Below are 12,958 nucleotides of genomic sequence, written 5' to 3' on the forward strand. Positions count from 1 at the left end.
GAGAAACAGAGGGGGGTGGGATGCTAAGAAAGGAAATCTATAACATAAAGATACCTTCTAAGCTATGCGGAAGGATGCACACCTGATATTCGCAAGTGAAAATTTATCTTAGAAGAGGAGCCCATCTTCCTCATTTCTACTGTGAACATGCATTTGACATAAAAACACTTTCTGTGGTGTCAAACGACCATGGTGTGAAGGCCCAGCAACAATGACCCACTATGTACAGTCAGGAGCCTCTCAAGAAAACAAAGGCAGATCCACATTGTCCTAATTGGCTCTGTTGCCGTAGCTACCTTGGACTTGGTGAGCCTTGGGAGTTCTGCAATCAATAGTAAGGCGGCTGCAGCCGTGTGTAGTTCGTTAGTACAGCCGATGTAGCAAATTCTACTGTATCCATCTAAGAGCAAAACAGGCTGGCTTTGTAACTCTGAACAATAGCAGCAGCCAGCGTTCTCACTCTGCAAAGCCTCCCTCCGGACTCCGACTCTTTCTGAATGATGCGAAGGATGTGCTGACTTCGGCTGCCTGTTCAGAGGATGCTTAGCTGAAGGAGACACGGGGGAGCTTAATAGACTTGACATCAATAAAAACACAAAAGGAAAGGGGGAGGCATGCGATTTCTGACCACATATATCGGTCCTCAGTGAAAAGCTTTCAGAACTCTGTGGGTGGCTTTCTAATCTTGGCTTAACTCCGCTTAAGTTTCAAAGGAAAACTTGTAAAGAAAAACATTGCGGACACTTGAAGCAGCCTTCTTGGCTATCTTCCATGAGAGATCTGAATTTTAATTTGGTACCCACGATTTCTTTCTAAGGAAAGGAGAGAATGTCTCATCTTGGATAGCCCCAAATTCTTGAGAACCCCGTTTTGGCTGCTCCCTCGTTTAGCCAGGGTTCTAGCTTCCACAAGATTAGAATCTATATTGGCTGGGCTCTGTCAGTGACCGGGACACACATGCTATGTCTCAGCACCTCAAAATTGGGCTTCTGTGCCAGGCTTGAGTATCAAGCTCTGCAGAGTTTTCTCCCAGCTTGACCCCTAGTACCTTTTTCTAATTAGGTTAAGTTCTCAGGGAGTGTCCTTCACTTGTCCTGGGAGACCCAGGACAGCAGGAAGTCTCCCTGATATCCTTGTATCAAACATTCAAATATTTTTGTTTTTGTTTTCTGTAAAGTAGCAGAACCCTTTGGGAGGCCACAGCAGTCCGCATTCACTCCTCCATTGCTAGCTCTTAGCGGTACAGGAAACTGGAACCCAAGCTTTGAAAGGAATGAACCACAGTCTTGAGGAACTTCTCTCTCACAAGGTTGAACTGCAAGGGAAGGCAGGGCAAAAGGAGCAAGTCCACACAAAAGCAGCCAGCCTGGAAGCTCTCTTCCTGCACAAAGGCTGCTCCCAGGTACTAAGCAGCAAGGCTGGGATGGACCAAGTAAGTGCTGAAAGCCCTTTCAGGCCTGCAAGATTCGTCCAGTGCTCCCGGAGCTGTCCCTGCTCAGTCAGAGCCTGGGTACCGCGTTCCGGGAGGGTGCAGGGAGCTCCACCCTAGGGCTGCCCCACTCAGAGCGAGCCCGTGCAGCCCGGGAATCCCGCCCCACTCCTGCCTCTCGCCAGGTTTGCAGAAGCCGGGTTTGTCCTCACCTGGAGCATTCAGCACAGCTGAGCGCGAAGGAAAGTGGCAGCGCCAGTGCCAGCCATCCCTGCCACGACTCACGTAGAGGCCGCCTACACTCCCTTGGCTGTCTGGGATGCTAGAGGGAGGGCACTTGGTTTTGTTGTTTATTCATAAGACTGCAGCTAAGGCTAGGGATTGGCCAGCGGCTAGGTACGCCCGCCTCTCTTGCAGTGACGAACTAAATCACCACGCCCCCTACAGCTTAAACTTTGTGGACTCAGCTACCGCACCAGGCAGGATCAGAGTGGGATCACTCCTCTGAGACCGACCCTTCAAGAAACCCTGTCCCCAAATGCCCCTCTTCACATCCTGGGCTTCTGCTGTAGCTCTCTCTACACTTTCAGAGAGTGTAGAGAGAGCACTGGTCCAACCAGAGCCGGGATTTCTCTGGTGCCTGGTAAACAAGGGACACTCAGTCCCCAGATACAGTAGTCCCTGTGGGAAGAGTGGGCAGCTTGGTGGAGCGTCTAATCAGAGAAAATCTGCAAGAACTGTTCTTTCTGACACAAAGCAAGGTGCCACATCAATTACTTCATAAGAACTGCACAAGAGCTCTGAAAATTAGGATGACCCCTAGAAAGTTGAAGGTTCAGGACTGCAGTTGGTATAATGACATAAGGCAGGGTTGTCCTTGCGGCTTTAAGCCTTTCACGAACTCAGTATCTCTTTTTCGTTCTTCTAATTGTGAATGGAGAGAAGAGAGTTTTAAAACAGATCACATGGCACTTCCCCTTTGGTTCTGGTTCTTATGATAGCCTTTGTTCATGATGGCCTTTTAAATTCTGTGTGTGTGTGTGTGTGTGTGTGTGTGTGTGTGTGTGTGTGTGTGTGTGTCTGTGTTCTCGAGAGTGCCACCTTATTCCTCCCACTTCCCTTCAGAATGGCTTTGCATATTTGAATGGAAGCCAGCTAGTGGTTTTTGAATGGAATGTGATTAATTGATGGATGAGATCTGTACTCTGTTCAGCTTAATACATAGTGCACTGCGTGGTGACCAGGTCTCCCGCCAGATCAGTCACACCTAACTAAGTCGTGTTTCAGCATTTTCCTTTAAAGTCAATTGTTTGAGAAAATCAAGCCAAGTCTTTTCATTATATAAAGTTCTACAGTGTGGTAAGGTCTGAGCTAGCATACACACACACACACACACACACACACACACACACACACACACACACACACAATGGGTCATCTAAACCCAAATTCTGGTAACTAATAGGACTAAGGAAAATAACCTGAATGCTAAACATTGAGTCCATAGCTCCAAGCTATATAGAAGAGATGACTAGAGGATGATAGTCCCATCCCCCACACATCCACGACCTGACCCATCCATAAACTTTGTCTAGTCAAAACGTCTTGGACATCCTCTTGTCTTTGTTTACGTATCTCTTGCAGTGACACTGCAATGTGAGAAATGCAGAGTGCCCTTTAGACCAGCTTAAAGCTGTCTTTCTCCACGGTAACCCTTCCCTGTAGTAAAGGTCTCTCCCATTGCACCAAAGTGTGTCAGCTGAGCAGTAAAGCTAAAGCAATCTTCTTGAAGCTCATTTATAATAATTATCCTGTCCAACAAACTACTCTAGTAGGAAAGGTTTATCTCAAGAGCTGCTGTTAGTACATGGCAGGGATAAAAATCTCTCCCCCACCTCAACACACACAAGATCTGTAGACCAGGAAAAGTGTTCTCTGCACATTAAAACAATAAATTCACACATTATGATTGTTATTCCCTTGTCTCAGATAAAGCAACGAATTGTTTGTTTATGTGTGTATAAATTTGCATAAATTCCTGTGTGTGCTGCATGTTTCCAAACAAGGCATCAAATTCAGGAAACAAGTTTGAGGACTGGTAGATTTAGCAGTTATCTTTGCAGAAAATTCTCAGTTAAATTTTAATTCCAGATAGACTCTATCTGACTTTTAACTTTAGTATGCGCTAGTTATTCAATGAGAAATATATAGTTGCAAGAGCAAGTGCAAGGTCTGGAGGGATGGTTCAGAACCTAGGTTATAAGCTGCTCTACCAGAGGACCAGGGTTTAATCCCAAGCTACCAGAAACAGTACACAAATGTCCGTAAGTCCAATTGCATCATTTCTAACACCTTTTCGTGGCCTATGTGGGCAACAGGCAGGCAAGTTGTGCACAGATGTATATAATACATACAAGACACCCACTAGCATGAAGGAAAATTGTATACCTATTCAACATCTAGGCCATACTTACACAGATATTACATTGGGTTTGTGCAAAATGCTGAGAATCCTGCAATTAATTAATTTAGATCTGTCAGGTTTTAGATATTTCATGGTTCTAACTGGTTAAAATCTTTTGAGTCAGAAGCAATTGAATACCCAACTACAAAAGCAAAATAAAGAATGACTATTCAAATATCACTCTTAGGAGAAGTTTTGACAGTAAAAACTTGGTATACAGAATGAGACTGCCATTAAAAATGAGCAGAAAATGGCTGGAGAGATGACTCAGCAGTTAAAAACCATGCCTGCTTTTCCAATGGCCATGTGCTTGATTTCCAATAACCAAAACCAAAACCAAACCAAAATAAAACAAAAAACAAAAACAAACAAACAAAAACCCCAGCTCACAATCATCTGTAATTCCAGTATGTCAGAATCCACTGCCCTCTACTGGCTTTGTGGGGCACTGCACGTAAGTAGTTTAAGGTCCTCTATAAATGCAGGCAAAACGCATGTACAAATACAAAGTAGCCAATTAAAAGCTATTTTAAAGGGGTGGAAATACTTCAAAACACATCAGCTATTTAATGAAGTTCTTGGTTGTTGGAACCAAGGGACCAGAATCTCTTTTTCAGGTTCTTGCTCTTGTGGAAAGGGGGATCTGAAAGGAGGACACATGGCACAGAAAGGCAAAGGGTATCCAGAGCCTGTGTTCCTATGACTCTTATTGAAGAAGCAGGAAGTTGACTGCCTCCATATGGGTTTGGTAATGGAGACTAAGACAATACAACAACCTTTAGGTACGATCAAGCAGGAACTACTTAGTATTAATTGATTGAACCTTAATCAGCTAAGAAAGGCTTTACGTAATCTAGAAGGTAGGATGTGTCTAAGACAGAGACAGTGAAAACTTACACGATGGGTCTAGACAGAGTTGGTGAGAGCTAGCTATACACGATGAGTCTAGACAGAGACGGTGAGAGCTAAACTCACTGTCACCATTTACCTCTCAGCTCTGAATACAACACAGAAGAAACAATGATGTATCAATGTCACTTTGCCTTTCGGCTTTCTTGCTGTTATAGAAGTTACAGAACTTCCTCTGCTGGCTCTCATTGGTCAACTCTTGGCTCTGTGGCCAGTGTGACCCCATTGCCATCGGCTCCTGTTCATCCTCACAATTAATTATAAGCATCCTGTGGGTATTTATCATTAGTCAAAGGCCAAATGTGGTTTACTGTAAATCTAGCTTGTATATGTTAGCACTTGGAAATGAGTCACAAGGATTTATACTGCTTGATTAAGATACTGGAGTCTTAGTCACCACTACTCATGCCACTTGTCTCCCAGCAAGATGACATACTGACATTCAGATGTCTCCAACAGCGCCTGGGAAGTAGATACCTACAGTTTTCCCCATTTATCCCTGCCTAATATCTCCTGTTGGCTACAAATAATTATAACACGCCCCCATTTCTCCTGCACACACTCCATGGGACTCTGCTAAAATGAGCATTCCTAGGGCTGAAGGATGGTTCAGGAGCTAATCACACTGTCTGCTCTTGGAGAAGGGCTGTGGTCAGTTCTCAGCGTCCTATCTCAGCACAACGCTGTTGGTAAGTCTGGTTCCAGGGCATGTAACTTCTTTTTCTGGAACGGATGGGCAGCAGTCACACGTGTGCAAAACATACATACGTGCAAAAAAACCACCTGTGCATGTAAAATCATTTTAAAAATTAAATAATAAGTAAGGTTTTAAGCAGTGTTTCTACCCGCCTGACCTCTGTGTGGGAGAAACTGCTATCCTGCACCATGGGAGACGTTCTGTAGAGGTCTGTTCCTAGCAGGTATTCTGATGCCCACGGAAATTGCATCTCTGGTTATGCAAAGACATGATCAAGAGGTTTTTAAAATAGCTGACAGATCGTATTCAGACTTAGTGCTAGTGTTGGTGGAGGGTACTTTTGCTGGAGTCTGATTTTCATTTGAAATGGAACCTGCAGCAAGGACTTGAGGCACTGGGACAGAATGAACATTTTCTTCAAGGGTTGTATTTGGGTATTTCTCCTCCCAATCCTTTGAATTGTCTTGATCTTACTGGAGGTGTAGCCATGGAGCGGGGAGGAGAAGGTGCCATTTGAAAACTGGATGCTTAAGTCTTTGCTCTGAAAGATTGTCTTTCCTTCCTGGCCTTCCTCAAGGTTGATTTACATAAGCCTTCCAGTTTTTTCCAAAGCCTTCTTCCCTGACCCTTTGACCATTTCTTCTGATGGGAAATTTCTGGTTGCTGTTGACTTTTTTCATTTTTATTATGTTTTAAATTGTTTTACTTATTTACATTCCAAATGTTGCCTCCCTTCCAGGTCTCCCATCTATGAGTTCTTCACCCCCTTCCACCTCCCCTTTGCCTCTGAAAGAGTGCTCCCCCCACCCCCACCCCTACCTCCACACCCTGCCTCACAACTGCCACATCCCACTTCCTGGTGCATCAAGTCTCTACAGGATTAGGTGCATCCTCTCCCACTGAGGCCAGACAAGGCAGTCCTCTGCTACATATGTCCAGGGGACCATGGACCAGCCCATGTATGCTCTTTGATTGGTGGTTTAGTCTCTGGGAGCTCCCAGGGATCTGGGTTAGAGGACACTGTTGTTCTTCCTATGGGGTTGCCATCCCCTTCAGCTCCTTTAATCCTTCCCCTAACTTTTCTATAGGGGTCCCTGACCTTGCTTTGACAGCACATATACTAAAATTGGAACAATACACAGATTAGGATGGCGCTGTAGAAGGATGACACAGTTTTGATTTTTTAGGTTGAACTTCTGCACAGTGGTTTTTGACATGGAGTAGTAGTATAAGGATAAGTACCTGACGCTATGTGTTCAATGAAGTTCACCGATCGTGGTGATGTTAATGGTATAAATAATGGTATCGAGTTAGAATCTATTTTGTGATGTCACATGTTTTCTTGCACCTAAACCTCTTGAGAACATTTGGCAGGACCTAACTTAACCTAGTTCTAGTAGGTTTCTAGTAAACTTAAAATAATATTTTTAGTGCACAGTTTATTGATAAGTAAGTGGAGTAAATTCTGTCATAAAATGATTTTTCTTAAATGTGCCTTGGGAATGATTAATTTTTATGTATAAGAGTTCCTTTTAACTTCAAAACACAAGAATCCATTCTCTGTCTATATCTACATTGTTTAACAATTATCCCAGAATCATGCAGATGAATCCTCTGGCTTCTCTATCCTACCTCCCGCCCCCCAAACGAAGCCATTTCATAAGTGAAGGAACAAAATATTGCATAACTTACATCATCTTTCTTTAAAATGCAGTTTCACTTAATGCTCACAGTTTGCTGTCCTTAGGTTCTGAACTCCACATTCTACCATAGTAAATGGCATTTTGTCCTTTACACTGAAGAGGCAAGGTAGGAGTGGGGAGATCTGAGGCAGAGCCAGGTGTATAAAGCAGTGTAGTCCTTCCTTTAGTGGAGTCTTTAAAAGATAAAGTCTCAGGCTGAAATATTTACATACAAGAAAATCTTCCTTTTACAGGCATGAATGTGTCTTTGTGAGGTAGGTAATAAAACCTTTTAAAATGTCTTTAACATGAAAGGTGTCATGTTGCCCAGTGAATAGATCTTTTCATTCAAAACGAATTTTGGAAACTATGTTCACAAGGGCCTCCATGACTTATCGTACACTTATCAAGACAGCGATCTTATGTCCCCTCTTGTGGGTTTGTTTTGTTTGAATAGATAAATGATTATTAGAGTGAATATTCGCGACATAAGTGCATATTTGATGCATTTGTCCCCAAGGGACTTCTATCTGTCTGAAGAGTAGAAGTAAACACATGATTTACCAAGTGTGGCCAAAACAAGAACCAGTAAATTACCGTATTTCTCATGTTTCTGAGAGGAAGTCTTATATTGTAGCCTAGATTTGTTTGTCAGACATGCACAATACCCTTGCCTCAGCATCTGAAGTGCAGACATTGCAGATGTAGGCCACTAGGCTACTCAAACGATGCTTTTTTTTCACATATCTGGGGCACTGAAATAGAGAAGCAAGAGGGTCAGATGTTCACTTATTGTAGACTTCTGAACACCATGAGCTTGAGTCTGCACTGAGTTATGGACTTGTGAGGAAGCATCACCATTTACTCAAAAAGAGAGTTAGGAAGTCAGTTGGAAGGAATCCCAAGTAGATTTACTGAATGTGTGTGTGTGTGTGTGTGTGTGTGTGTGTGTGTGTGTGTGTGTGTGTGTGTGTGTTTAATAGGCTTTAACAAACAATGCTCAAATCGCTTTTAAGGAATAAAGGTCAAAGGTTAATATCAAGCTTAGGATATCCAGGAGTCCAAGGGTACATTCTTCGTGCAGCAGGTCAACCGTGCAAGCAAAGTCTGAGGAAGTAAAGTGTGTGTAGAAATCTTCCACCATCATGCTGCTTTTAGTCAGAATAACACCCCAAAATATAGAAACATTCACTAAGATTTTAGTGTAGAATGTAAATCCCACATTCATAGAAAAGGACAAAGGGGGACCATGGAGGCCAGCATGAGCTTCAAGGAGAGATTCTGTCCTAATAGAGAGAGGAGGAGGAGAAATGCCAGGAGGAAGGCGGGGAAAGAGTGGAGGGAAGAATACAGGGAACTGGAGGGAAGGGAAAGAAAGGAGAGAACTGGCTCCACAAGACATTGCTTTTTGTTTGTTTATTTAACTCCAAATTCTCTTTTAATTCCTAACCCTATGAATTTTGGAAAATTGGGTAGATAAATAATCTTAAAATGCATTTGTGTTCCTTAAGCGCTACGTAGTACACAGGGCAGCATGCCACATGAGTTATGCCTTTCAACATTGAATTCAGCTGATTAATCATGGGATCAATCGGCAGGTGGTCTTTTTGTAGTTATTTTGTTGGTTATATTGGTTTTGGTTTTTTACTTCCAAAGAGTATTTAGTGTAATGCAAGGGTATGCTCAGAGAGCTTGGATTCATCTGAGAATAAAAGGTTATGTCCTAAGAAACATTGGCTTAACCAACAAAGGGGAGATAGAACCTGTAGAGACCACCTCCAGTAGATAGGCACAGCCCAAAGTTGAGGGATGGAGCCAATCGCCCATCTCAAAATTTTTAACTCAGAACTGTTCCTGTCTAAAGGAAATGCAGGGACAAAAAAATGGAGCAGAGACTGAAGGAAAGCACATTCAAAGACCGCCCACTTAGGGATCCATCCATCCATCTACAGACACCAAACACTATTGCTAATGCCAAGAATTGCTTGCTTACAGGAGCCTGGCATAGCTGTCTCCTGAGAGGCTCTGCCAGCATCTGACTGATACAGATGCAAATACAACCAACCATCAGACTGGCCCAGGGACTCCAATGGAAGAGTTAGTGGAAGGCTTGAAGGAGCCAAAGGGGATTGCAACTTCATAGAACAAGATTATCAAAATGTCAACCAACTATACCCCCCACCTCACCCCGAGCTCCCAGGGACTGAACCACTAACCAAAGAGTATACATGAATGGGTCCACAGCTCCAGCTACTTATGTAGCAGGGAATGGCCTTATCTGGTGTCATTGGGAGGGGAGGCCATTAGTACTGTGGAGGCTTGATGCCCCAGCATAGGGAGTGCTAAAGTGGGGAGGAAGGAGTGAGTGGGCAGGGAGCTCCCTCAGAGAGGCAAAGTGGAGAGAGGATGGGATGCGGGGGTTTGCACAGGGCAGACAGGGAAGGGGGACATTTGAAATATAAATTATTTTAATAATAAAGTTTTTAAAAAGGAAGAATCATTGCCAATACTATATAGAACGACATTTCCTATCTTCTTCATTGCTGTTCTCAAAGTGGTATATCTTTCCAGCATCTCTCTCCAAACTAGTCCTGAGAGGAATCGTCTGATGAAGTCTGGGTGGAGCTCTAATGCCTTATTGCAGTCTAAGTGCATGGAACCACCTTCCTTCCTCCTGGAAAAGAACTACAAGCCATTTGAAGGAAGACACTGTGCTTTAAATAGTCTCACATCTCTCACACCTCCAGCAGCACCCTGACAGCTGCCATCCCAAAAAGGGTTTGTTGACTAATTATGTCCAGGAGCTCATACCAAAATAGGTACAGGGTGCTGTAATGCACATCTTTCTTTTTTTATTTTTATTTTTATTGGATATTTTTAATTTACATTTCAAATGTAATTCTTTTTCCCGGTTTCCGGGCCATAAGCCTCTATCCCATCCTCCTCCCCTTCTTTTATAATGGTGTTCCCCCTCCCCAACCACATTTCCTTCCTGCCTCTGCACCCTAACATTCCCCTATGCTGGTGGGTCCAACCTTGGCAGGACCAAGGGCTTCTCCTTCCATCGGTGCCCAACAAGGCCATCCTCTGCTACATATGCAGCTGGAGCCTGGGTCTGTCCATGTGTACTCTTTGGGTAGTGGTTTAGTCCCTGGGAGCTCTGGTTAGTTGGTATTGTTGTTCTTATGGGATTGCAAGCCCCTTCAGCTCCTTCAATCTTTTCTCTAATTCCTCCACTGGGGATCCTGTTCTCAGTTCAATGGTTTGCTGCTAGCATTCACCTCTGTATTTGTCATGCTCTGGCTGAGTCTCTCAGGAGACAGCTATATCAGGCTCCTGTCAGCGTGCACTTCTTGGCTTCATCAGTGCACATCTTTCACAACTGAAATTTGAACTGAAGTCCACTGGCAGAAGGAGGAAGGTGTGGCCAACCTCAGAGTGAAGAGTGTTAATCCCTTATTAAGGAAGATTAGCTCAGGTGTAAATGGTTCTGTGACATGGGGTTTAATTAATTTTATTCTTACATCCTTTGAAAAGAGGAGGCACATGTGTGTGACATCTGAAACCAGAGAACCAAGAAAATTTACTTCAAATCCGTTTCTGACCAAAAGCCTCTGATCTTTTTGTATTGGTGAAGTTCATGTTCAGTCAAAGAGTAGCTGTTCATGAACAAGAACTACTCCATGTATAAGACTTTAAAAAGGAGAGATTAAAGCAAAGAAAAGCCTTGATTCAAGCGGAATCCTAAATTCAAACACTGTCCAGGCTCAAATCCTTTGAAATAACCAAAGCAATGTTTTGTTTTATTTATTCTTCTGAAGACCTGCAATATAAAATAGACATAAGACATTTACATCAAACGATCAGATCAAAGCATTCCTTTTCTAATTTGTTTACAAAAAAGTCTAAGGGTGAAGGGGAGACTTCCTTTCAAATCAGAATGATTGAAAGCACGTCTCATACTGAGAAAATTACTTACTTTGGGAGTAATCTAACATTTGAGGCTTCCACACAAAAGGACAAATCTATTTGTCCCCAGTAAGGTCCCAGTGAAGGTAAATGGAGAGGTCATGTGACAATCTTTCCTTTCTCTCTCATGTTGCTTTTAGAGGCTTTCTGTGAGTGGGATTCAGAATGCACTCTTTTCCTTCTATTGTAAATGGCAGCTTCTGCTCAGCTGTGGCACTGCTCCCAGCAGTCTCTGTGACATTCTCCCATCATCTTTAATAAAAATGAGTTATTCTGATGGATTTAATTTAATTTAGTTTATTTACTTGCCCAATTCTTCAAAACTGTTTCAGAATAGGAATTGAAAGCGTCTTGGAGGCTACTTGGGAGGGCCCTTTTGAGGAATTAACGTTCTTCTTTCTTCCCCCTTTTAATTTAATCACCTCTCTAAAGGCCCCACTTCCAATGCAGTCTTCGTAATGTTGGCATTAAGACCTAATTATATAAAATTTGAGGGGACACATCTCAGCCATGTCACAACCTGATTTTACTGTTTCTTTTACTTGGTGGTAGGAAAGGAGGAATTAAGAGTAGAAGGGGAGGCAAACTTGGAGCGATAATTTAGGATGAAAGATTTTTAACTGTCGTGAACATGGAAGGTATTCCTACATTGACGAGTGTGACTGTAAAAGATGAAGCTCTACCCTTTTCCAGTCCTTCCAAAAGAAAGTATGTCTCTTAGGTCCCGAAGTCCCCAACCTCACCATTTCAAATTCCTTATCTGCATGGCTGCCCACCAACATATACTTGCTTCCATAGCTTCAGCGTCTCTTTTACACGTCTTTCTTGCTGCATGTTTCCTCCAAATGGAGAAAAGAGAGGAGATGAAGTTATTACTTGCATTTGTGCTTTGGGCAAAAGAATGGGCTTTATAAGAGTGTGTGGTGAATAATCCATTATATCGTGCACGATTCTGTTAGACTCCTAAAAGCCTGCCTTCAAAATGGTGGCTCTGAAATGAAGGATCCTGAAACACAGGATCGGAGCAAAGTGCTCGGCCGTCCTTCTTTGAAAGAAGGAACAATGTACGCACTGGAGAAGACATTCAAATTTAACAACGGCAACACTAAATCTACGAACTCAGTAGCACACAAGAGAAGGAAAGCAGGGAAATACACTCAAAAGAAAAATGCAGGGGGACAAGAGAGAGAAGTGGGCTGAGGTTTTGGTTGTTTGTGAAATGAACAGAAACGGATGCAGGTGACATGTGCTTGTCCCTGTCAGAGGGGCTGCTGGGGACAGTGCCACAGCTGAGCAGAAGCTGCAGTAGTAATTGCCTTAAAGTGCCTTTTACGATAGAGGGAAAAGAAAACATGTCACTATCTGAATCCCACTCACACACACACTAAAAAGCTTCTAAAAGCAAAATGAGAGAGAAAGGGAAGGTTGTCACATGGCCACTCCATTTACCTTCCCTGGGACTTTTCAGGGGACAAATTCTCTTGTCCTTTTGTGCCAATGCCTCATCTATTAGATGAGTCCAAAGCAAATGATTTTCTCAGTCTGAGACATATTTCCAATCATTCAGATTTGAGAGGAAGTCTCCCCTTCACCCTTAGACATCGTTTTTTGTTGTTGTTGTTTTGTTTTTTTTTTGTTTTTGTTTTTTTGTTTTTTTTTTTTTGTTAACACATTAGAGAAGAAATGCTTTGTGCTGATTCCAGGAGGTGAATGTTTTATGCTTAATGTCTATTTTATGTTCCAGGTCTTCAGAAAGAAGACAAAACATTTCTTTGGCTAGTTCAAAGGATTTGATCCTGGGTGGTATT

At 42.9% G+C, this 12,958-nt stretch overlaps 1 protein-coding gene across 2 annotated transcripts in view; it reads right to left on the reverse strand.

Moving 5' to 3' along the window:
* Positions 1-1,780, reverse strand: part of Armh4 (armadillo-like helical domain containing 4) — a 101,092-nt gene extending 99,312 nt beyond the window's left edge. The window contains exon 1 of one of the 2 annotated variants that reach the window (NM_001108374.1): positions 1,642-1,743. In NM_001108374.1, the coding sequence (NP_001101844.1) occupies positions 1,642-1,650 (9 nt within the window). In that variant the 5' untranslated portion in view covers positions 1,651-1,743. Of the gene's footprint in view, positions 1-1,641 lie in introns of both variants that reach the window. The other variant, XM_039093475.1, reaches the window with a different exon arrangement.
* Between the last annotated feature and the right edge of the window lie 11,178 nt (positions 1,781-12,958).

Source organism: Rattus norvegicus, chromosome 15 (genome assembly GCF_036323735.1).
Source record: "Rattus norvegicus strain BN/NHsdMcwi chromosome 15, GRCr8, whole genome shotgun sequence".
Taxonomy (NCBI): domain Eukaryota; kingdom Metazoa; phylum Chordata; class Mammalia; order Rodentia; family Muridae; genus Rattus; species Rattus norvegicus.